This window comes from Hylaeus volcanicus, chromosome 8 (assembly GCF_026283585.1).
Source record: "Hylaeus volcanicus isolate JK05 chromosome 8, UHH_iyHylVolc1.0_haploid, whole genome shotgun sequence".
NCBI classification, from domain to species: domain Eukaryota; kingdom Metazoa; phylum Arthropoda; class Insecta; order Hymenoptera; family Colletidae; genus Hylaeus; species Hylaeus volcanicus.
The window spans coordinates 707,835-734,333 of record NC_071983.1 but is presented as its reverse complement, the minus strand read 5'-3'; the positions used below and the strand labels follow the sequence as shown (position 1 = coordinate 734,333).

Here is a 26,499-nt window from a genome sequence, read left to right as displayed (position 1 = left end):
CAGCGAAATCTTAAAGTAGGCCATTTTCTGAAAAAAGTAGGACGTAGGACACGAACGTGTGATAGGGTAGGGCTGTCCTATCGAAAGTAGGACACGTGGCAACGCGATGGACTATCATCGTCGAGTCTATCTACGAAGGCTGTCACCGAGTTCTACGAAAATTCACGTTCATCCAAACAATCGTTCCACTCGATACGAGAACGTAGAAGAAAGACTAACTCACCGTGAGTGTCGAACTTTCTGATGATGGTTTCGATGATCGTTGTCCTGGGCGCCACGTGACCTCGTCTAACAGGCATCTCAGGAATATTCCCAGGTACCTGGGCCGACGAGACGTTTGGCGTTCGATCGTGGGCTCGTTAAGCCCGTGTGATAATTAACGCGTAACACTACAGCACTGAGAAAACACTCGCAGCATGCGTACAAGCACGGTAGAAAAAAGCACAGCACGAGTTGAGCATAATGATTATCGAGGACAGAGAAAAGCACCAGCTAAATAACGGCGACGCTCGGTGTCACGGTTCGTTCCCGAGCCCTGGCGTGATTCTTGCGATGGAACGACAGCCGAGAAACGAAAAAAAATAGAGTAACAGAACCAACAAGAAGTAGAAGAAGATTCGTTGGTAGTCGGACGTCGATATATTCCTTTTCGTTCCGGTTCAGACGCTCCTTGCGTACGTACAAAAGGGAATACGGGGGATAGTAAACGAGGAGAGGTGGCCACCAAGGAAGCTCCACTAAACGGTGACGCGTGGTGCCTTTTGCCTCGCTTCAAGGAACGTCCCCTAAATTACGTGATCTACGCTCGAGACGATCGTTGTTTCCTGGTGTTACGATAGTAGAAAATTCGGGCACACAGTTCTGGACAGAGTCAGCGCGCTAACGCCCGTTCGGAGAAGGCTGGATGTCTTTGCTCGACTTCCTTTGGACCCGTTTCTCGTTTATCCTAGGTAATATCTAAAGATCGTAGCAGACTGTAGCGGTGACTTATGGTACCATCCTCGCCCCGTGGATCCAAGGACGCGATGAAGGTCGTGCCACGAAGCCCCGACCCTGCGTATCTCTCCGCTCCGAATCCGATGTCTGACCAGCTCAAGATGTACGATCCAGGCGAGGAAACATCTATTTATAGTCGATACACCCTGCGCCACGCGGCTTTCCCACGAAATCCAACAACGGTGATCTGGAGAACGTGTCGCCGTTAGCGTTACAGATTATCAAACGTTTCTTCGTTTGTGCACGAGGACACCCTTCTTCGGAACTTGAAAAGACACGAGGCACGCGATTGATCCTTGCTGTTCCCACTTTTCCCTTTCACCAGGACCAGAGGACAACGGATCGCGAGCGCCACGAGGTTTCGACGTCTTCGCAGAGATTGGCAAGCTGTCCGGGTGATTTCAGCCGTGGTAACCGCACCTTCTCGGCGACGGACGCCTCGCGGAGAATCCGTAGAAGACTCGACCTCGTCGGCTCGGAGTCAAACTTCTCTGCATCTGGTGGAACGAAGAACAGCGGACGTCTCAGAGACGCGCATTGTGCGGACATTTCCACGAGCGTTGCTAGGAGGGTAGGCGACTTGGGAAACGTGCTGCTGCTGCTGCTGCTGCTGTGCGTCTCGTCGATCAGCCACGAGTATCAACGATGACACGCCACCGATTTCCCGAATGCCGGTTTCTCGGTTACGGGATCGTGAATCGGGACAAGGTAAAAAATTTCGTATGTCATGGCCGTTAGGTCATGGGGAAGAGTAACGTGCTGGGGCAGGTGTGAAAAGGTGGATCTCGATCACGACGAGAAAGGCACGTGGTGGATATATGCGGTCGCGTTTATCCGTAACGACGAGCCAGCGGGTTGTCCGTGACGATTCACCGTGATCCCCCCGGTCGCTACGATACGCTGGAACCCACGCTCCCCTGAATCGAATGTCCTGCTTCGCGGGGGTCAGCCAGCTTGTGCATTTCAGCTCGAGCTCAGGGGCAGTTATTTTTATACTTTTTTTTCATTCTCCGCGACAATAACTGGCACCGCGTGGGAGCTCTTACGACTTCTCCCCGATGTTTCTCGAAATACTCATCGGCTCGTGTAACCTGTTGGCGACGGCCACTGACACTGTCCCACCGAAACCACTCCTTCACGATCTCCCCGCGACAACTTTCCCAACACGACGAATGCTTCGATCGAGACCATCGACGAGCAACGGCGAGGGAAAGCCTGCTACGCCCTTTTTCGCGAAAGCTACGTTACGACGAGGACCGAGATATCTTCGAAACGATGTCAGCGAACCGTATCCTTCCCCGGGGTCACCACGCCTCGCGGATCATACCGAAAATCGACGTTTCCTGCGTCACTGACCGTACGATCGTCCTCGAGGGTATCCTGCCCGAGCGAACCTTCCGTCGGAGAAGAGTCCCATTCAACCCGGCACTGGTGACACGGGCTAGGTTGTTAAACACTGTTGCTTTCCCGCGTGCTCGCACGTTTAATCGGGTTCGTCTACCGGCGAGCAAAGGCGTCGCAGAGCCGCGTGTGCACGAGCGAACCAGCCGAGGGACGCGAACAGTGCTTTTCTTCTGGGAGGGATTTTCCGTGGTTTCGTTAGTCGCCGTCGTTCGGTCGGTACTGAAAATACGAGGAGGCACGACGGGCCGACGTCTCTCTCGGCGACGGCGACGACGACGACGACGAGGACGACGCCGGCGACGACGGTACGTTGGGGGGTCGACCGCGGCGCTTGCGTCGTGCACACCACCTCCCCACCAGCGTCACTCACCACCCGATTACGCCGCCCTATCATACCCCCTCGCCAGCCAGTGATAATATTGATAAGGTCCCGCGTCCTTTTCTTGCACCGTGTCGTCCTCGTTCCGCTGGAATCCAGCCGGATGCACGGCCACCGGCAACTCGCGGATAATTTGGATTCCTCGACGAAGAATGGGGGAAATTATCGCTTTAATTATTGCGCCCGGTTTGTTCGCGATTTCTTTCTATGTAAGCGCTCCGAACGGTGCGCGCGGTGGCTCCGAATCCCACCAAAAATCCTCACCGAAATTTCAACGATTCAGTTTATGTTTGTTCAAACTTAACCCATTTGCCACTTTTTCCTATCTTCAAACCTCTCAAAGATATTTAGTTGATTTACATTCTTTAAATATCACCCTGCATGTTTATCATCTTGTTAGTCTCTTTTTGACGCATTGTTGTCGTCATATAGGATGGCCCAGTAAAGTACAAGCTATTTTCTCTGAAGCCACTGCAGATATCTACGACAATTGTGTATTATAATAAAAAGGAACAAAGAGGCCAATTATATGATTTGCATCAATTTTTTCTGGGGCTACTGCCAGGGGAACAAAGGAGGGACCCTTCTTAAGTTGAGAGTTATTGTTTAAATGGAGCAACCTGTTCATTTTTTTTATACCCACTTATCAGCCTTAATATTAGGATTACAAGGAAAAATTAAATTCAGTGTTCTGTGTAGATTTAGAGACCTTAAGACTTCAACAACGAATACTTAATAAGTACCCCTAATTTCCCTCCCGTCGTATGTCTTAAAAGCCCTTAATTGACCCTACTTAACCATCATAAAATAACAACGAAACGTAACTTATAGTATTTAATTTTACGAAATCATACTGATAACATTTAAACAAAAATATAATTGTAATTCTCGATATGGCGTTACTCGCAAGCCACCCTGTACGTGCACAACCCTGGATGATCATTCGATACCTACAACGGTGAGGCGATTAAAAGGCAGTTTAATATTTCAAAGCCTATGTAATTGCTCAGCCGTGGCAGCTTTATTGTTCATTTTATTTCAATTAGCGCGCGCACTTCCTGCACGTGATTTGTCTTTCATGAAGCATGTCTCTTTTCGTTTTACCTGCAGCGCGCTACATTTTGTCGTACTCGAGCGTTCCCGAATACGAGGTTAATTATAAATCGTCGCGAACCATCGCGTATTAACAAAGAACGTGTGTACAGGCGTAAATTAGCTGTCGTCAAGACAAACGGTTGCCGTTTCAACGCCCTGGCTGTCATTTTCGCCGTCCGTCGAGAATGAGTGAGGGATTCTAAGAGGCAAAGTATGAAATCTCGAAATAACCAACTCTCCCCTTCCTCCAATAAAGACATTTATCTGAATTAGAAAATAAGTCAACATCTACTGGCGCCAGTTTTACCAGTGTGAACTTTCATCCGTCCACCTATGCCCTTTCCCGGCTGACCATACATTACTACAGTTACTTTTATCATTTTCAAAGATTCTGTACCTGTTGTTGGTTAGTCTGTCGATAAAATTGTATCAAAATTGACTTTTTCGATCCCTGGCGTGAAAACTTGGTAACTTGAAGGAACCTTGAAGGTAAATGCTAAGAAACTACACCCTCAGAATGAAAGTATTTTTAGGTTATTAAATGGATTTTGTGACTCAAATGATGACTAGAACACCCTTCGTTGGACCTTTCTCTTTCGAATGAGTCCTCATTCAACCCAAAATATGCTAATATGAGAACGAAAAGCGAAAAATCGTGAAAACATTCCCAAAGACGAGTTCCGTCATTTTGTGGATAATAGCAGAGCACGCAGGATAACAAATTTAGTTCAGGCAGTTCGTATGAGATGGTGCTTACCGAGGGCTGCTAACGTGAAATCGATACATATGCGACGTTACCATTTTGGCATAACGGTGTCTATCCTTTCCCTACGCACTGTTACCATTTGACACAAGTCGAAATATTCTCACATTTACCGACATCGACGGAGCATAGGAAGAGGTCGATACACAAATTTATTTTCATCATCGCGTCACTTTTGGAATTATCTTTTTAGGTTCTTAATGAAAAGTTATGTTTGCATAGATTTTTGCCCTACTGATATTTTATCTCTCTTTGCAAATCCATTTATCGAAATCAGATATGATAAGCATTGTAGCGGGACCACCTGTGATTCTAAGTCTATTTAACAATAAATTCGTTTACGAGTCTTGTTCAGTAGTCCCGACACAAACTGCCATACTCAGAGCGACAAGTCACCGGAGTAAAGTCGAGATTCGGGAACCATCATTCCCGAACGATAATGAGGCCATTCCTCTTATCGATCCACCATTCTAACGATAGATCGATAGATGGCCGCCCATTGCACGAGCGAGCTCATCGGCGAAGGAACATAGAGGAGAGAAAGTCGAAAACGGGAAGGAATCGACGCAGGAGAGGACACTCCACGTTATAGCATATATAGCATAGAAGATACCCTAAGCCCTAAACTCATGCTATATTTACGATGAATTATACGCGCATAGCAGGGTGATCCGCTCGCTAGTAGAAACAATCAACAACCACAACAATACCCGACCGTCATTGTAGACTTTATGACGGTGGCTCCCGCAACGAAAGCGGCTGATGGGTGAAAATGTGTGTGACAAGGGACGTTTCTGCTACAATGTATTAGTAAATAGAAATAGTTTCGTAGATTATTCAAATAAGTACGATGGTTTCTAATGTTGTCAGAATAAATTAAACATAAAATAACGTGCAACATTTTATCTAAATCGTAGGATACATCAAAATGGTTCTGCCGTTACAAAAATCTGTAGCTGGTAAGCTCTCTTACCATTTCCGTGTCATTTCCAACGTTATCAATTGAGAATGAAATGAGAAAGTAGCGCTACTGTAGCTTATTCCTTTCTAGAAATATGGCACAAAAAACATTATTTAATGATTTAGGAGATATACGTAAACAAACAAAAATATGACAGCAGAAAAAACATTCCTTAACACGTAGATGCATACTCATACATGAATGATATATGAATAGATTTGAACTAAATGCTAAGATAAGATAAGAATAAATTAAAAATGCAATATTCTAGAATCAGTAGAGAATGCTTCGAAGTTTCTTGTATATTCTTTTATTTTAGCTCTCAGATATATTTTCAATGTTTCCAGTAAGAATACTTTTTAGTTAATATACATATTTGTATTTATGCATAGCTTTCATTTGGGTGGCAGTTATCAGTTTACTAAGCTGCGATACTGGATAACCTTCTATTTTAATATGTTCCAGCAATACGATCTCCCAGATAATTATATAATAGAATAATCGAGAGGCATATAATTTGATGATAAAGATTCCCTGTTAATTCCGTAATCCGTTTAATCGATATTTCGCTGTAGTTCTTTTATAAATATTCGTTAGAAATCGCCGACAGTTGTTGGTAATTTGAAAATGGCGGGATGTGAAATCAGGCGAAGGAGACGCCACCGGTGTTCGGGTATGTTCGTGTACCGGCGACTTCTTACGGGGTGTACGGGGTCTACGGGACTCGAAGCACGGAGCCCCGCCCTGCCGCCCGCCAGAGCCGTGAAGCAGCAGCAGTAGCAGCAACAGCAGCTCCGCTCGCTTCGTGTAGTAGTTTTTTAATCCATGAAAACAATCGCCTAAACGCCGGTGTCATTCGTCTTGTCGTAAACACATCGCGTTATACGCTGTGCTCGTGTTCGTGTCCTTCTATTACACGTAGTGACTAGGTTAACCTTAAAAGAAGTGGCGGTCGCGGTGGTGTCGTGAGATAGTCCCGTGGTGGTAAGAGACTCGTCTCGGTCGTTAGGCGTCGTCGTTGTCGTCGAGTGAGAGTTTTCGCTCTGTTCCTCGACACGGTGTTTCGAGACGGAGACGTGTGAAAAGGAAAGTGCACAGTCATCGATGTGAGAGATCGAGGCTAGGAAGAAGGCCCGCCGCAGCAGGAGGGAGAGAGCGAGAGAGGTGCAGTTCGTGGAAGAAAGAGGCCGATACATCGAGCCGGGAATTTTGGCAATCGTAGCTCCGTTAGGGAGCTCCAGGTACGATAACGATCACGATCGTTTCTCTGCGACAATTCGTCGTTGTTTTTTTTACATTTTTGTTCGGAAGCAAAACGACTTTGCAAGCGGCGGCCCTGGCCGGCCCTTCGACTCGATACGAGCAAGCAACATGGCGGCCACCTAGGCTACGCTGTCAAATTTTCCCGTTCCGTCATCGCGGTTATTTTAACACCGAGACTGTATTTCTCCCGGTCGGTTGTCCCGCGATAATATTTTACACTGTTCCGGTTGGAAATATTTTCGGCCCGAGCCCCTCTGTAATCTCGACGATCGAAAGTTTTATCGACTTGGCTCATGAGTCAGATTCCGGCGGTAATGAGATTCTTCCTGCTTAAGCTGAACTTTCCTTGTTCAAGAATTTTCACGGCATAAAAGTAACCGAGAGACGGGATGCTGTTAACGAGCGTGGCAAGCGGTCACGAAATTATTGCCGACGTACCGCCTTTTAACAGAACCTCTGGGTGCCCGGTGATATCTGAGATTACTGTAAATTTACATAGGGGATCAATAGCCATTAATTCACAGTGCGAGCGTCGGTGTTCCATTATCTGTTAATGCTCACCTGCATTTCGTATTTATTAGGTCGGCTGCTTGTCAAGTGTCAGTTTTTCCGAAGTCTTAATTTCCCTGTGCACGAGAACGTAGAGTAAGTGGCGTTAATTATTAAATTGCTACATATCGTCACGTACAGTATATCGTATGACGAACGATCTCAAACTTATCGTTGAACATTATTTTTCAATAAATGAACACGAATAGTCAACGTGTTTAAGTTATTGCAAATTCAAATAGGATAAATCTCGTTGCATACGTAATGTATTGTAAACATACGTCGAGGCCAATTTTTTTCGTACCTATTCTTTTTATATTTCCTTTAGGTAGCGTTACCAGTTTTTTTTTAGAGTATATACTGTTTTTAAAGTAACAACGCACGCTTCTGAATGATAAAAGTCGAGCATACCCTGAGATGATAAAATGAACAAATTAGATTACTTCATTTATTACTTTATTATTTATATTTCAGGTTTTGATCAAACTTATTCTTTAGTAAAGTAATATTATCTTAGGTATATCCACTACCTACTTTGACTTTTGTTAATTGAAATTAGAAATAATAGTTTCGTAAGGCTTGCTACATTTATATTTGCTTATATTTATACAAATTCCCTGCAGTTTTTCCCTTTTTTTTATTTAAAACTATTGCGTAACTCTCCAAGTCTAAAAACAAATTAAGTATCCTATACCCCTGCTCTATCTATCTTACTCTACTAATTAATTCACAGATCCGTAAATAACGTAGAAATAATTTATTTTTGGTTAAAAAATGCCAGGAGAAGGGGGTTGTAAAGTGTTTTGTTCTCGTATGGTCTAGAAGTAAATGGTAATTATTTATGAGAACAGAGGCTGGTTCTGCCAAAACAATTTAGGATTCAGTAATACTAGGCGTGTCCTGTAACTTCCACCTAGTTTCATTCCAAAAGCAATTTCCGCACCCGTGTCTCCCCCTTGTTAGACACGCGTAGGACACACGGGATTGCAGGATGAACGGTAATGGCGTTAATTTTTAATATTTGCACAAGTTAGACGTTCAGAAATTCTAGTCAAATATTAGTTCGGATACGTGTTATAAATGAACAATACCGCTTTGTAATTCACAGGTTGTGTATATCCCCTTTAATATTTATACGATTTTCTAGAAAACATTAAGATAGACAACAGATTGATTATCGATATCCTAATATTTATGTTCATAATACTATTACTTACAAGATAAAGAAATAGAAATAGATTATTGAAAAATCATAACACAGCGACATAGAAATTTGATTAAAAATCAAGAACCTGGCCAAGTTTCGTAGATATCAATTTAACCCTTTGCACTCGATTGGCGACCGAAAAATGACAATCTTTATTTATGATAGATTTTGTTTAACCTCAAAGCGTTGATAGCTGTATGGGTCCATGAATAGATTTCTAAGCTTTATCAGGCATCACGTATTCGTTCAAGAACTGCGCACCTTGAAATACCGACACGACTTTTTATCTCTAACTTGACGTCTGTAACGTTATGTCGCATTCGATAATTCCGTGAAAAAGTTATTTGCAAAGTATTTATTGTCCCCGGAAGTCTTGAAGCTCTATACGAGTGGATTTCTATTGAGAACCAGAAATGTAAGATTTCAAAATATTTGAACTGAACGTTTCGTTCTCCTAACTGTAACCAACTTGGGTTTTTCCATTTACACGTTCGAATCTTTCATTTTGGATCACGTAGCCACCGTTCCGTGTTACGTATCGTAATTATTTCAGAGAATTGTGCGATGTTAACGTGACTCACATCCAGAAATTAACGATAAGAACGGCGGGAAATATTTTTGCGCGACATTGGTGTTGTTGACATTTGTTTAACCACGAGCCAGCTTGCGCGAGTTATCTCACGACACGAGTACAATAAAAGGTGTCTTGCATAATGTGACGAGGTCGAAATTTGTGCAAAAACAAACCGTCGGTATAAGCAGCGCGGCGCCACTTTTGCAAAAACGTGAATCCGCGGGATAAAAATACCGCCCAGCCTCTTTGTACATCGAGTACACGTGTTCTCCAAAAATATGACACTTTCATCATCGGGATACATTTTATAATTACTATTAGCGGGGCCAGTGGCGAATCAAGACTGATTGGGACCTGAAACTAATCACTTGGATAGTCCCTCTCATTTTCTGAAATGTTTTATCAACGATGTTATCGGCTATATTTATCTTCCAATTTTTTTACAATTACATCATTTCAAATAACTTAAAAACTAAACGTGCGCACCTGTGTCCTTCAGAAAGTTAAATATACTACATGTTTCGTTTAATAAATGTTCCCATTTATAAATTTCCTTTCAAAGTAATTATATGAACGTGTTATGTGGATATTTATCATTTTCTATTTTGTACTATTATATATTATACATATAGTGTGATAAATATCATTTATGTATTAATGCCAAAATTTAACTTAATTTTAAATTAATTAAGAGAAACTTGTCGAAAACTGTTTGCTTATGACCACTGAGCTCAGACATTTTTCTTTTTTTAGAAGCCGCCTTTGGAAAAGTTTGGAAACCACTGGTGTCGAGTTTCTGAGAACCACGGAAATAATGTTTACACCTCGAATCAATTTGAAAGTGATTGATCCCAAAAGGGAAAAACAAATTGCTAAAATCACACGCAAACGTTAGTTCGTTATCGTTGCAGTGTTTTTCATTCTTGCGGCTTTGCGACTACATTGTTTACTTTTGTCAATGAATCAAGCGGAGAAAATGAACGTCACAGGAAGCGGAATAGCCGTGATCTTGCGAAATTAACCAGCAGTTTTGCAATCCCTCTTGGTAAAATATTCCGTTTCGATAAATCTGATACCGGACGTGCTTTTCATGTGATCAGTATAACAGAAACAAGGAAGACAATTTTAAAGTCTCAATAAACCTCTATTAATGTTTCCATATTTTTTATTACAGTTGCCTTCGAAACATTAGTCTATAAAACAAAGCAGTCATAGAATACTCTTGAACACCCTTGTAATAACGTGTACGTCGTACGATAAATTGTTTACAATTCGTCGTACATATTATAACAACTGTGTTTAGCACCATCCTAAACTCTATGATTACTTTTCGGTTGGTAATTTTAAATAATTATTATCGTACATGTCGTGCAGTTGAACAATTATCTTTTATACCCTAATTGGTCCCGTTTCACGAATAAAATACGTGTAAAACCTGCTGTCCAACTTGTAGTATCGGCAGCGACAGACCATTCTCGACATTTTATAACGAGAAAAGTGAGAATATACGTAATTGTTTTACAAAATTAACCCTCGTCATTTAAGAGGTAACTCTTAGTCGCCATTGGATGTTACGCGGTAACTCGACAGTCTTTGTTTAGGTCAGATCTCGTTGAACCTTGAGGTATTGATAACATATCGGTTCATGAATAAATTCTTCAGCTCTTTATATATCCTTTTTGGAAATGTAAAATGGTACACATTGTAATACCAATAAGATTTTTTACTTAAAATTCAGCGACGATCACGGTACTGAGATCTCTAGAGTTACTTTAGATTCGACGACTATAGCAGAAAGTTGTTTTTAAAGTCCTGAAACCCCAATAAAATAGATAGAATTTAATTTTGCACTATTCCTAGACGTGATCACTTATGTTAAAAGTACACAAATTAATATTAACACTAAACTACCGAATTCAAATGCATACCTATTATACATACAACTATATTCTTCCAATTAGACGGAGGGATAGACTGATTTATCGATCAAATTAATTTTTTATTTTAATAATTGCCCTCAAATATTGCGGTAAAAGAATTGTTAATGATTGAGTAATTTTGGAAAAAAGGTTGAAGTTCATGAGTCAAACTTTAGTGTTTTATAAGTTTTATAAAATAAGCTACGGTGACTTCCCATAAAACGTGTCAGAGATAGGATTGGTTTTCTTACAGATAAACAATGCAGTTGTGTCGGTTCTGGTACTGGCAAAGTATAAAAAAGACGGCTAGCCAGAGCACTATGCGCTTCGCGACGCGATTGGTCGGCCAATTGCAGTGGCAGCTGTCTTAATCGTCTTTAATTGGTTCGAAATATAAAGTCGTCGCAGTCTCGAAGACAAGTGGTGTCTTCTGCTCAATTGCTGACGTTCCACTCGAGAGATGCACCCAGCGATAGTGTCGGTGGCTGCACCCTTGATCGGGGAGAAATCGATTGGGTTCGACCACAAGTGACTCACAGATACGACAGATAACCGCGAAATCGTGGACGCGATAAGTGATCATCAACAATCGATGGTTGTATCGTAGGACAAATGTTATGAATTAAATCTTGACCACCTTTAACAAAGATAGCAGAAGTAGACCAATTTTTATCTAGACGAATTACAGCTGGATTATAAAATTCAATTTTATCTTATTTTGTACGATTAGAAGCTTATCTGAATATGGAGTATCCGTTGCGAATAAGGAAAAGTTTTTTAGATTGGATTTGTTGTAATACCCCTAACATATGAATGGGAAATATTTTTATTAATTGTCATTCTATGTGTATCAGGCTGCAGTAAAATGATAAACACTAAGATATCTTTGATCAATCTGTCGAAAATATTGCAATTTATGAAAATGTCCGGAATGGACCAATGTAGATAGCCTTCCCTTATGTTGTTGATTAAACTGTGGATGTTTATGAAGATTTGTAACTTTCCAGATACAGATAAACGACTCCAAAAGAATATTTCTTATCTTATAAATATTGTAACATGTATTTTATTTCTGATATTCCGTGTACGCATTTGTGCACATCTTTTTATATATTTACACGTTTACACTAGTCATAAATGCATAAACTTTCGCAGTCTAGTTATGTCGATACAAAAACAGTCCAGAGAAAAAACTAAAAGCAAACAATCTCACGCTATTATACAGCAAAATAGAGATTGCTTCCTGTCTTTAAGATACTGTTATATGTATATAAAATTGTACTTGTTTACAAAAATGCCCTTTGAAACGAAATATTCGACAGAAAGCCGTTGCACGACCTCTAAACTCATTCCTCAAAGTATCATCAAAGTCTCCGTCGGCAAAGCTCTAGTCCCGTGAGTAATATTTCAAAGTATGCACTTTGTTTCCTCAAATGAAACGTTTAAACGTTATTCGTGATTGCGGTAAAAGTTCAGCAAACACTCTGTAATCCAATGTGTGTAAATAGTCCTTATCTTCCGTTTGAACCGGTCGAAATCCTCGATGATAACAGCGTGTGTTACAAACGCAAAATGCGCCTTTTAGATTGATAACACGATCTCTAAATGAAAATCGGGTAAAACTTTGGTTATTGTGTCGCTTAAAGGAAAAAAGAAAATCCCATTTAGAATTCATTCTTCAAGTTAACTTTCACATTTGATGAACGAAAGGTTATCTAAATAACGGGTAAATGACTATGGGACGTGAAAATTTCGCCCATCTCTGTCGCTAATGATGATCGCGTTTCGCAGGACGGTTAGTAGGTCGCCGAGTACTTAGCCAACGCGAAAGCAATGCCAATGATGTATTCCACTAGCAAACCCCTGTTTCCCTTACTTCCTGTCACCCTCCAACCCTCCTCTCCATTGCGGGGTCACGTCCTGTTATATACACGTCCCCCTCGCTCCCCATAAGTTGTCCCTTCTTTTGCTTGTTCAGTAGACCAGCCAGTAGAAAACGCGCCAGCGAGAGAAAGGGTTGTTGATTTTAAAGGCACAAGTACATATCGCCGACTGCGTGGGTTCAAGTTGAACCCCGGGCGACAGAATCACCGAGCTGAATTATTCTTGGAAGGAAAAGTGGCATGTATACGTTGAGTACAGAGGACATAAACTGGTGGGAAAAAAGTCGGTTTGATATGTTTATCCGGATAGATAAGAAATCCAACGCATATCACTTTTCCTTGTCGTAAAATTACCAAGTTGCTCGAATTTGCCCCAATTAGTTTGCTCATCTTCCTTCTAATTACAAAGATATAGTTGTATGTACCATAGATATTAACCTCGGTGCTATTAGTGTTAATTCTAGCTGCAGAGGAACTTTTCAGATGTTTTTCTTATTCTTGAAGAGATATAATCAGTCTGTTTTCTAGATTAGATTAGTTCATTTGCACTTTGCTACCGTGTGGCGGCTGTGGAATTATTTGATAACAGTCAAGCATATTTTAAAACCCCTTTCTTCAGTCATAACGACGTCGGTTATTACTTCGTCGTATCCTACTTAACTTATTTTATTTAACGTCTCTATTGTGTCGTAACAGAATGGAATACAAAACAGAAGTAAAAAAGAAAAGTATTTGGAATATATAAACACAGTGTTTATGTCACGGCACATGGTTAAAATTCATCAGCAGCTGTTTTACAACCCGTCGCAAGCAAATATGTAAAAAAAAAATTGAAATGGAAGTAATCGTTTGCATAGATATAAAAAGAGAGGATACATTTTGCATTGTTTCGCGGACACTAAAACTTTATAGGTTGATATAAAATCATGAATCTATGTTAGGTGATTATTAATCTTGATTTTTTGAACGTGTGGTTCTCGAACAAACATAATATCGTGAAAAAATACAAAATAATGAAAATAACAAGCGGTCTAGTGTCTTCTATAGATCATCGTGACTACACCGAAGCCTAGCTTATTATAGAAAACCAGTGCCACGATCGTTTTTGTAATAATCAAGATAACCAATCAAATGAGCAGCTCTACATAGCACATCCCTACTACTACCCTCAACCTTATTTGCTGCTTAGCGACCATTCCCTCCACTTGCCGACACCATGCAACGATCGAGGTTCTCATGCAATAATCGAGCTTGCAGTAATCGAAATTTTACTCGGTTTTTTTTTTTTTGCAATCTTATAGGAAAACCTTGAAGATCGAATATAATCGATTAGTAAGAGATTCTATAGAAGTTTTAGTCGATACAAGTAAGCTTTTTCTTGATAGGCTTTTATTGAAGCGTTAGAAGGATTTCCCATCTATATAGAAACGCGATTGAGAGAAATATAATAGGCAACGCAGCGATAGTGATTGGATTAGGATAGTCGTGCAACCGTATCTTCTCTATTTACGAGTGTCTAATTTCCTTTAAGCTGGTCTACGAGCCTTCTGGATTCTTGGATAATCCAAACATTCAACTGCCCGTTTAGCTCTCTGCTTTTGACGTCACAGTGATTCGTAAAAATAGCAAAACGGTCTGTTCGCGGATTAATTTCTTAACGCGGACTTGCATCCTCGTGCTTACGTCGATGCCATCGAAATTGAGCTTTCTTCTAAGCCCATTCTTTGCTTTCTTGATTATTGCTCGTTAATCGTCAAACACGATACTGTATCAGAGATGAATAATATTCTGTTTTATAGATAGAAATTTCGAGTAACTGTTTATTCTTTGTTTGTTGATTAAAACCAGAATTTGAATTATAGACTAATATATTTCATAGTGACCAAATAACGATTCAACTGTCGATTCAATAATTTTGAAAATGTAGATGATGTAATTAATTTTTATTTATCCTTTTTTCCAGTACACCGAAACTGTGGCTTCAGAAAAGATAAGCGTTGGGTGTCGAAGCGGAAGGAAGTCGTTCGTTGAGGAATTGATTAGAAACAAGCGATACGAGCATTTTATTATTTTATAAGGAGCTAAAAACGTAGGAGGTGAATCAGTCGCCGAGAGATTGAAATTCTTAAGCAGAAGTCTGTACAAAGTCGGAGATCATAGGAAGAAAATCCCAGTCTCAGGAGTCCCGTATTCAGGTTACTTTCTGACGTCACGATACGCCTTCTGACGTCATTCACCTGCCGTCGTCTCTCCGCAATGTATCCACCGATCCACTCTGCCTCGCTTGGGATTCGTCAACCCTATATAACCTCTTTTCACCCCTCTAACCATCCCTATGTCTCGTCAGTAGATGTTAAGAGACCAAGGGGAATGCACGAATTTTAGGTTAACTCTTTATCCTGCGCGGTCGTGTTTCAGCCCTCGGAATTCTTGATCGACTTGATCTCTAAGTACGCACACGCGTTAACGTTCGTGTGGCAAGATCCGTACACGCTTGGAACAATGTTTTCCTCGAGGGAAAGAATCGATCGAATCCCCGTGTTACCCCTCCGCCAGGTATCCCTTCTTTTCCCCATACGATAGCATATCCTTGCCACTGGCTTGGGCGTTATTCCAATAAATTCTTATCGAAACGATCACTCTAGGGATGATTTATCGCGACACGATTTTATTTTAATAAACTATTCGATGGGATTCATTCACCCATGAAAGTAAAAATGAATATTCTTTGTGGTTACCGATATAGTTGGTATTTTTTTAGAAATATAAGATGTAAATATTTAGAAATTCATAAATTCATTTTATAATAGAAATCTAGAAATTTATATTTTTTAATTTATCACTACATAGAAAAACATTTAACGGATATCAACTGGTACACCACTCTTACGCTATGAATATTCAATCTGGTTATATTTCTTGCTACACAAACAGTTCACGTTGTAGGCAAACTATAGTATTAATCATTCTAGTTCAGGTCTCGATTGACCCATTAATCAAAATCCTATAATTCAAATATTCAGATAGTCGAATAGCGAACGAAATATTGGAGAGCAAATATTAGAATAGTCAACTATCAAAATGTTATCAACTGTGCGAATACACGGGACTCGGCCAAGTCCCATTGTCAGCCCTGGCAAGGATTAGATTCGTTTCCATGGGCTTGCCGCGAGCAGGGAGTACAATTTATGTTCGTCTTCGCGATCGATACTTTTCAAAGGGAGAAGGCCTCGAACAAAGCGAACAAGTGTTTCTCTTTGCGGTGCAGTTTGCAGATTGATTGATAGATCGATCGCCTTTGCGTCACGGCTTATTTTAAGCAAACGTGTTCTTTATACGCGTCCTATTCCGAGACCGTGTGCCAAAAGTCGCAAGACTCTCATGGAAAGTGTTTCCTCGCGAACGTCGAATATCCGCGAGGTAAATTTCCCAACTGGACGCTGCGAAATCGATCGTGACCGATCGCGAGAAATTCTCGGCCTATGCTTACGGGCTGTTCTCGCTTTAAACGTCGAGGCGTTTATTAACACGACTAAAAGCCAAACACTTGCTGCTGCTACTGGAAGCTGATCCTCTCCGATTCTACGCATTTCAAAAGTAGGTCGTGCTGATGTGAATTGCAGTCATCAGCTGTAATACTAGTATATCATTCTTTAGACAGAACCAGCACACGGTAACGAAGTCGCTTTATCTAAGAATACTTTGTAATTAATATCTATCCGATCGCATTTTACATTCGATTATTCGTCCCACTGCAGCCCTAGATCGCGCGATAGAAGTTTCTTGAATTTAGTCCAAGTGTGGAGAGGGTAGGGTACCCTAGAAGACATAAAAAGCTTATGGTATTTCTAGAAGATAAAAGAGTTTGTACGATATCGAATGGGATATTCCAACTTAACGTAACAGCAGGAAAACAAGTTTTTTTAGAAATTTCGTGTAAACTTTTAGTATATAGAAATTTTTCCTTTAACGTAGAAACATTGGCGCAATTTCTCAAGGAACAGGCATCGAAACAATAGGAATACAAGTGGTATCGAGGTGTCGCGCCGTTTCTCCGACATCCAGGGAATCCCTCGAAAGGGAAACCTTGTTGTCGGGATACCGAAACTCGACGGTTAGGTAAACACGGAGGCTTATACCAGAAACAGGGATATAGCCGACCCACTCATTGGAACCGATTCTTGGCAGGTGCAGCCAACCAACAGGCGTACGACGACAACCGTCGGCACGTTGTACATTAAGTAGACCTTTGCTGGCTTCTCCCATTCTTTTTCGCAGCTGTAAAAGATCGTTGGGCCGTGCCAGGGACTTGGTCGAAGTGCACACTTGGTGCGAGGTACTTGGCAGCCTCGCGGTTGTATACACCCGACTCGAGACAGATGGGAAGTGCAAGAGAGAGCGAGATAGATCGTATTGGACGTTGACCCGCGTGGTTCAACTGTTGCTCCCATTCGTGCATCCGGGAACGCGTGTAGGAAGGCCTAGGGTTCCCGATGATAGAGAGGAGTCTTCTGTTAGATAGGTCCACAAGCCCTCCCTCCCCACCAGCCTCGAATGCCTCAAGAACGACAGAGCCAGACGATTCGCACAGATATTACATGGGAATCATTCCTCTGCTTCTTCCTCGATAAGGGCGATAATCGGAATGTAGGTCGAACGCGTTAGGACGGAGAGTTTTTCTATGTTGAATCTCGTAAGCGCGCTCTACTTCGTTAATTACACATTCCTCGGATCTTTTCTGTCTATGAAGATTGAGCGGCGAGAATACGGTTGCAGATTTCAATGTAGTACTCGGAGATGCTCAGTTGGTATGATTGCGAATTTTTCAGAGGGTGTGTTGGACTTTTGTAACTGGGTTGCTTCTATGCGAGGATGGTTTTAATATCTGCGTCTAGGAAAGTGGTAGAATGTTTGAAACGCCTGGTAAACTTTGAATAACACATAGTAGAGTCGTTGGAAACTTATTCTAGAATCTTGTCTGTAGAATGAACCAAATAGTGTGCATTTAATATCAAAAAATTCTTCTCACATTTATTGCCCAAGTGCTGTAGGAGTATGTTGTATTGAAAATGTGATACAATCATAATTTAGAAAATACATTAAATTTAATGAGAATTTTATTTGAACATATTATCGACCGATGGTGTAGGATTATGAACATCCTACGTACGTCTCACCGGTCATACGGTCGTAAATACTTCCCTGACACCGGCTCTGTTTTGGTTAAACTGTTACGTGCGAACACATATTTCTAGTCACTGTCCGTGAGATTAATCAATATTAGAAATGACATACTTTGTTGTATGTGGTTCTAACGTGAGTAGAAATTATACTGTTATGCTTTAGGTTTTACGGTATTTGTAATATGACGATATTAGAATGAATCTACATAGGTTAATAATCTAGGTCTCTACCTGTTGGCCCGTTGGAATACATCTACTAGTACATACGAAGCTCGGTAACACAAATTTCATCTATTGTTTTTCTAACAGATTACCAAGTGTGTTGGCCAACTAGCCAGTTGAGTGTTACGGGTACGTTTAGTTAATCCTGCATTCGGACATTATTCGATCATTCGAGTATTAGACTACTCGAATAGTACCGAATATTCAGCAATTGCAATCTATATACACTAGAAATAATTCACCAAGAAATTTCAGCCCCGAACGGCAACCTGTCACACGCTCAACAATGGCGTCCTGGCGACACCGGTAGTCAGCCGGTACGCGGGCGCCGTGGCGCCAGTGTCGCTTTATCCCTTCCCTTGTTGGTTTCATCCACCCAGGCGGTCTTCTCTCGAAACCACGTCCTCCTTGGGTGTGGTTCGAAACCGCGTCCGAGAAACGTGTATCGTCCAGTTTACAACGCGTGTGTTCCGTGTCGTGTTAAAAAATTTCAAACGTATCCGCGCGAATGTGGTCGAGACGAACGCACGCTGATTCGCTGGCGCGTGCCCTTGCCTAGCGTAGCGAGCAACAGACGAAGAGACAGCGAAAGAGAGAGTAGGGTGTACAGTGCGAACGTCAGAGTGAGACGAGGGATATAGGAGGGTGGTAGTGCGAGAGAGACTGGACTGTGAACGCGGCATGAAAAGAGAACTCGCACCAATGGTGGCATTACATCATTCCATGTATGTGTGCATACGTGTACACCTTCTCTAGTAGAGAATTGCTACTTTTCGTCTTTCTGCTTGGACATCTTTGCGGGAAATTTCCGGCGTTTCATCAGGCTGCGCAATCTGACGGTACGAGTCAGTTTTAGAGAGAGTGCTCTGTGCCCACCGCAGGAACGTTGCTGCCAGAGAGGTTATGTTCGCTCGACACCCATGACGCTCTGACGACAGTTCAAAACGGACGGAGCGTGTAAGCGTTGAAACTTTTCGTTCTTTCCTTCGATTCGCTCCATTTCTCGTTACTTCTGCTAGTGCTTATCGGATACGCTTCAGGACATATCAGTTTCGGAGGGTGATGGATTATCTTTAGCCGTGTCACCCGGTATTGTGTTCAGTTTTGTGATTGCTCATGCGCCGTGCGATTTCCTTGGTTCCGGAAAATGAGAACACCTTGCGTTAGATCGACAACCCTCGGATTCCTCGGGTTGTGAGACCTTTTAGAGGTGAAGGACGCTCGTTGCCCACCGAATTCCGTTGGAGGTTGAAAAATTAAACTTATTGGGGAATAGTTGATCACTATTTATCACTATTCGTAATTAATCGCCTGGAATGAAAAGCGGGTTCCGCCGAGTCGATGAAATATGCTTAAGTATGTATTCGATATCGATAGGAAGACAATGGAGTTGGAGTTTCCCGGAACATTTACGCTTTTTGAACGTGTTTCCGGAAATATCGTAGATTAGCCGTAATTCGGACGCAATCGTTTCGTTAGGTAAAAATAGCTAGCGTTTACCACGATGTTCGCGCGGAGGTGATTCGAAAACATTTTTCTCACAGAGTAGGTCGAGTGAATTCAAAAGTTAAGAATAGGCAAGCAACGGTTGATATCCGTTGCAACCGAGAGCAACGTTTGTTTTTATCTAGCGGTGGATGATTAATGGTGCTCCGGTAATGCACAAACGAAAAAATGTGTCCGTGACACGAATGTGCCGAGTTGGATGAAAATAGAACTGTAAAAACGTATTAGTTATCGTAGCATTGTTACGTGTAGTGCGTGCACCTTAAGATTATAACACTTCTGAAAAAATGCTACGTCAACTACTAGTTATTTCTTAATACTGAATCTACCGAGACGGTCAATTTGACCCATGTACTTCGTACTTCTTAATATCATTGAATTGTTAATAATTTACCATAAAATTGGAGGACAATTATTTTAATACAGAATTCATTTTAATGATAAATTATTTTGTTTTTCCTTCCTTTAATTATGACGCTACAGTTGTATGTATGATAAATATGTGTTGATCTCGGTAGTTTTAGTAGTGAAAAATTATTATTATTTTTTAAAATTAACGAGGTTGTAACTATTGTAGATAGTTACAACCTCGTAACCACCAGTATATAATTTCGTGTTGCGATTCAAATCTGAATAATTCCACGTAATTTCCTATATTTTACTTAACTCTCTGAAACTTCAGAGAGTGTCGAATGAATAAAATGCTTAAAAACAGAATTGTTCAAATTTTAAGCTTAAAAATAACCACGTAGATGGTTATTTTTAGTTAAGATTCATTTTTGGAATTATCTAGATTTTGCAATTTGAGTCCAACAATCGCCTTTTCTCCCCCAATAAATATGTAAAATAGTAATTATTTATGAATTTGTTCTAGGGGTGGCAACGGTCTCCGTAGGAGGTGTCGAAGCTGGCGCGAGGGGCGGGAGAGTCAGCGGTGGCCTGGCTCTGATTCCGGTGGTAGCGGCGGAAACGGAAGCCGCGACAGCAGCAGATCAGAGAGAAGGACTGGAAAAGGCCGTTGGAATCTGTTGGAGGTGGAGATTTCTTCTCGTTCCCGGTGGTGGAAAGCTCGAGGACCTCCGTTGGCCACCGGAAGAAGCGTCGACGGCGTGACACTGGGCCCCGACCACCTCCGTGTGAGAAGGCAAGCGAGATAAGGAGCCACTCGTCCCTCAACAACTACGTTTTAAGCTTCGTCGGGGCTGCACCGTCTCTTTCTCGATCTCCTGCTTCTCACGAGACACCCTTTCCACCCTTAAACGGGGTGCCCACACGATTGGCGTATCGCTAGACGAGCATCATGAGCGAGCTCGAAAACCTTCGTCAGGAGGCGGACGCATTGAAGAATGCCATACGAGTAAGTCGGTCTTCGTTCCGCGAAAGAAACTAATTCCTGTATATTTGATCAAATGTTCCATTTATTTCTAATCTGTACGCGTTAAAAAGTGCTACAAACAGTTAGGAGATCCCTTGACAATTCAGGAGATTGTAACATCGCCACTAGTTGAACCGTCAAAGAGATTTTGAAAATATGTTTTCTTTGGCATTGAACTTGGTTAAATTTATTAAGAATACGTCAATATCTCATCGCATGCTGCGGAATTTCCTATCACGACAGTTTCCTGTCAATGAATTATCTCTAACCGTAAACGATAGTGACTTCTGATAGCATCGAGCGGGCTGACTCATTCGATTTTAGCCTTTTGCGTTTCGCACGATTTCAGAATCGCATTGATTTTCTAATAATTTCGTTGGCATATTGTTTACCAGACACGTTGATCCGTTGCTGAAAATCACCCAAGAGTTTCACACATTCTTTTTGTTCGTTGGCAATCTATGAAACATCGAGGACAAAGCAACAGTTCTCCATGCAACAGCGGTGTATTGTCTCAAAAGAAAAAAGTCTAGGGCGTCTCTCGGGTCGAAGTGCACTTGGCATTAAACAACCGACCTCTATTCTCCTCCTAACGAGTCAGCTATTTTTTTTATTTTCCACCGTGCTCGACCTTAAGAGGTTGTAACAAAAATCTAAACATAATTTAAGAGGGACAATTTTTGATGCACTTTTCCCTAGCTACTTCTCAGTACTCTACAACACAATCTGATTTATTTATTACCCATTTCGTTTCTCTTACTTACATCAACATTATGCTTATCACACGACGTGTCACGTACAAGCCAGTGCATGTTCATTTGTCCGAACTTTTAAAATCAATACATATTCGCTGTCACGATAGAATCCTTTTATAAATAGTATTACAAGATCGCCTGCTCTATCTCCTTTGAATCACCTTAAAATTGGGCCGGCCGGCACTTACCCTATTCAAGCATGTAAGATCCGAACAATGCTGCTCCTTTATACCTCGTTGAAAAGAGTAATTCGCGTTGGAACTTTCGTTCCCCATAGTGGCTATAAAACTGTTCTGAAAACCGGCAATTTTCGATCAATTTGTTTTATCACTGTCGTCAGACAGCTATTGTTGGGCACGAGCGGTTAGGATTTAGCGCGAATTAGAAGTTCTCGCTGGAGGAAAATCCTCATCGATGGCAATCGGTGGATTCCCTGTATGGTGGAAAGCCGGAGGTGGTAGTGGTGTGGTGTGTGGTGGTGGTAGGGCGCGGCATAACCGTCGCTTCTCTCTGATCAATACGCCACCATCCCTCTCTCTCTCTCTCTCTCTCTCTAGCGCGCGCTTTCCGTCTTGTTTCTTCTATCCGCATGTTTCGCTCTTTCTCCCTTCTTTCAGCGTGCGTGAAGTTACACGCATCGTCAGGCATGCACGGTAATACGCGGCTGCGATAAATAGAATGAACGTTTTTAACATACCGCGATGATATTTCAACGATTCCCTTGTTTCTTCCATTCATCGCCGTTTACTTTCCAACTCGACGGCTATCCAATGCTAAACCGTAGGGAAATAATCGTGAAAACACTCCGCTGGAAAGGTTCGTTCCTCGCATCGATGAGAATCATTGTCAATTGGGTCGTTTCAGGTAAATCGTAAACGCAATTTCTCAGCAAGAACACGCTGTTGCATTCCGAGTTACCTCGAAAGGTCAATCTGAAGTGCTATCGGCTCTCTAAAACTCGTTTTTTTTTTCCAGATCATGAATTTCTTTTTAAACCCCGGTAATTCATGGCATTTTCGACGTTTCGCTCGTTTCACTGACGTAGCTCGTTCGAATACGACATCTGACCTTTCGTCGGCTAAATTTGTGCACGCGCACCATGTGTTTGAGCGAAATTTTCACGGGAAACTCATTAACCAACCCGATTGGTATACACCCCAAAAATAACATGGCTGATGTTGGACTATGTAGAATCTGTATTACACTGTCAGATAAAAGTACACGGGCAATAAGATATAAAGACAAAATGTGAAACTTGAAGTATTTTATACATTTCCTTTTTTTCTGGTTTTTAGGATGCCAGAAAAGCAGCATGCGACACGACGTTGGTCCAGGCCACGTCGGGCATGGATCCTATTGGCCGGATACAGATGCGGACGAGACGCACGCTTCGTGGTCACTTAGCCAAGATTTATGCGATGCACTGGGGCAGTGATTCAAGGTAACTTGACTTGTTGTATCTTATTTTAGTATTACTCTCACGTGTCAAAATTAAAAAAAAAAAAATCATTTCTATTTCATTTGATTTATAGAAACTTGGTATCGGCGTCGCAAGATGGAAAATTGATCGTTTGGGATAGTTATACCACCAACAAAGTTCACGCGATTCCCTTGCGCTCCTCATGGGTGATGACCTGTGCATATGCACCATCCGGTAGTTACGTGGCTTGCGGTGGACTGGATAACATTTGCTCCATCTATAGTCTTAAAACTAGGGAAGGAAATGTAAGAGTCAGCAGAGAACTCCCAGGGCACACTGGGTACTTGTCGTGCTGTCGATTCTATGATGACAACCAAATTGTCACTAGTTCTGGGGACATGACTTGGTAAGAACCATTTTTCACATCTTCAGTTCCATCAAGCAAACGGTTGCTTCTAATTCCCATCAACTATATTCCAATTACTTTTGAAAACGACTTGATTTGATTTAGTTTAGCAAGTTGCCATGTAAACGTGGCAACGAAGATTAAAGCGAATGTATAATAAAAATACACCTCGATCCTTTCACTCGATTCCTACGGATATTCCTCCTTCCATTGGTAATTATATAGCTCGTACGATTGTGTGAACCGCGTCGCAATGGCATTTTTTTTCTCAATTAGTGCCCTGTGGGACATAGAATCTGGACAACAGTGTACCTCTTTCATTGGACACACGGGCGACGTAATGTCCCTGTCGTTGGCACCAGACACGCGCACATTCGTATCTGGCGCATGTGACGCGAGTGCAAAACTCTGGGACATTCGCGAGGGAACTTGCAAGCAGACATTCCCGGGTCACGAGAGCGACATAAACGCAGTCACGGTAAGGGCTTGACTTTTTTAATATCGAGTTTTTATCTTTTCCTTGACCGGAGCAGTGACAGAACATCATTCTTATCTGAACAATTTGATACATTTTATCATGCACAGTTCTTCCCGAATGGATACGCTTTCGCGACGGGTTCGGACGACGCTACTTGCAGACTCTTCGACATTAGGGCGGATCAAGAACTGGCGATGTACAGCCACGACAATATTATCTGCGGTATCACGAGCGTAGGGTTCAGCAAGAGCGGTAGATTATTGCTGGCCGGCTACGACGATTTCAACTGCAACGTTTGGGATTCTATGAAGGCCGAGAGAGCTGGTGCGTTCTTGCCTCGATTAGCAGAGTCACTTCAGGAGAGAAGAGAAATTTTATTTCAAGCCCTTCTCTCTCTGTTCATTCTCCCTTTAGTGGATTTTTTGTTCTAATATCTTATAATATTTTTACTTTGTTTATGCAAATGCACTCTTATGAGAAGATATTCTTCTTTCTTTTGCTCTAATGTTTGCACAAGTATATGTGCTCATCAGTTTATTTATATACTACACCTTGCATTCTAGACGTGTCCTGCACTCATTCGAAGGGAATACTGACTTTTTCGAGATGCTTCATTTTTATTTTTCAGGAATCCTTGCTGGTCATGATAATCGCGTATCTTGCCTGGGTGTTACGGAGGATGGAATGGCCGTAGGGACAGGCTCCTGGGACTCGTTCCTGCGTATTTGGAACTAACTTGGGGTTAACCCCAAAACGTTCCTCCAAAGAACCAACTGCAGCCAATCAGCATACAGTATAAGCATTAAGTACCACCACTTGACCACCGAAGTCGGCGTGTCCGTATCCTCGATGGAGGCCAACTACTCGCCAGGTTCACCAGAGTTGACGATGATCAGAAAATTTGGACATACGATAGACAGCAACAGGAGCAGTAAGAAAGGCCACGGCGACAGCGGTAGCAGCAACAGCAGCAGCAGCGAATTTAAAAACGTTTTGGATTGTGGTGGTAAAAAAGACTACCGGAGGCGCGTCGTCGACTTGAACTGGCGACGTGGCAAGGTCGGCGATAAAATCACTCGCGAATACCAACGCTTCTAGTATGAACATCGTTCGCCCGACACTCGAATGTATGTAACGATGATCGAGAAAGAAGCGTGGCGAAAGGAAGAACGGCAGGACGGAGAGGAGCACCAAGGCTGCTGACAGCCAAATCTCTCCAGAGTCGCGTACACGCTTCCTTTTTCTCCTCCCCTTTCTCAAGGATCACTCGGCGTACCTCCGAAGAGCACGTGCTGTTACACATCTCGACAGCTTCTCCTCGAAGATCTTTCCCTGCCTCAAGGGTCGAGACAAGAAATCGATGATGACACCACCGTGGGTCGGGTGTCGTTGGAAGCGTTTTATTACAAACAAAAGGTTCCGAGCGTTCACTGCCGATGAAGCGCCGACATGGCTGCTCCGGCGGTTGATTTTATGTTCTTTTCGACACGCACGAAGCAAGTCGTACCAGGCGAGACACGATGAAAGAACAAAAACAGTCGCTCGTGCACGGCACAAAAGCAAACACGATCATGAAAATTATATATACATATACGTATGTCGACGACGAGCAGCCAAGGTTACGATAATCTCGCATATTGCATTCAACCTACACGCACACAGTACGCACGTGTATTAATACGTACATAGGAAACTACATACATACATTTGCACAAGAAACGCGAAGTATCGTAAACAAACGGCATCTGCCATTAAGTACAGAGAGTCATCCACGAGCCCCGACGTAGAAGTCACTATCTCTTGATCATGTTAATTTTTTTCTTTTTGCTATTTGATTTATCTTATTTTTTCAATTTCGATCTCTTTTTTCGTAAGCAAAAAATAACAAAAAAATTAACCGAAGTATCAGAGGAGATTGCATCGTTTCTTGTATCTGTATCCGCCGAATTTGCATTAATATCTTTGATTAATTTTTATAGATGTATCATTATTTATTTTGTATAGACCTCTGCTATATAGACCAACCTATACGTTCTTGTTTTTGTTTCCCCCTTTGTTTTGAGAAGTTGAGTGAATGTTCGAGTTAAGGAATATTGTTAGAGAGTGAACGAGTTCGGATATGGAAGAATGAGCGAAAGGTCTCGAAGGCGCGGCTCATTGC

General features: G+C 41.9%; 2 protein-coding genes across 9 annotated transcripts in view; one reads left to right on the top strand and one right to left on the bottom strand.

Moving 5' to 3' along the window:
- The window catches only part of LOC128881420 (potassium voltage-gated channel subfamily H member 2), a 119,622-nt gene extending 116,976 nt beyond the window's left edge, over nt 1-2,646 (bottom strand). For 4 of the 6 annotated variants that reach the window (XM_054132438.1, XM_054132439.1, XM_054132440.1 and 1 more), the window contains exon 1: nt 224-2,646. In XM_054132438.1, coding sequence (XP_053988413.1) covers nt 224-299 — 76 coding nt within the window. In that variant the 5' untranslated portion in view covers nt 300-2,646. The remainder of the gene's footprint in view (nt 1-223) is intronic. The other 2 variants (XM_054132443.1, XM_054132442.1) reach the window with 2 other exon arrangements.
- Nucleotides 2,647-6,335: 3,689 nt separating this feature from the next.
- On the top strand, nt 6,336-26,314 carry LOC128881621 (guanine nucleotide-binding protein G(I)/G(S)/G(T) subunit beta-1). Of its 3 annotated transcripts, none has more exons than XM_054132868.1 (7): nt 6,336-6,839; nt 20,779-21,261; nt 23,330-23,475; nt 23,567-23,860; nt 24,137-24,338; nt 24,446-24,662; nt 24,967-26,314. In XM_054132868.1, exons 2-7 carry the CDS (start codon nt 21,205-21,207, stop codon nt 25,071-25,073), a joined length of 1,023 nt encoding a protein of 340 aa, XP_053988843.1. In that variant the 5' UTR covers nt 6,336-6,839; nt 20,779-21,204; the 3' UTR covers nt 25,074-26,314. The 3 variants fall into 3 exon arrangements, with proteins under 3 accessions (XP_053988843.1, XP_053988846.1, XP_053988845.1); XM_054132871.1 differs by lacking the exon at nt 6,336-6,839 and adding an exon at nt 18,821-19,237; XM_054132870.1 differs by lacking the exon at nt 6,336-6,839 and adding an exon at nt 18,821-19,355.
- Nucleotides 26,315-26,499: the final 185 nt, after the last annotated feature.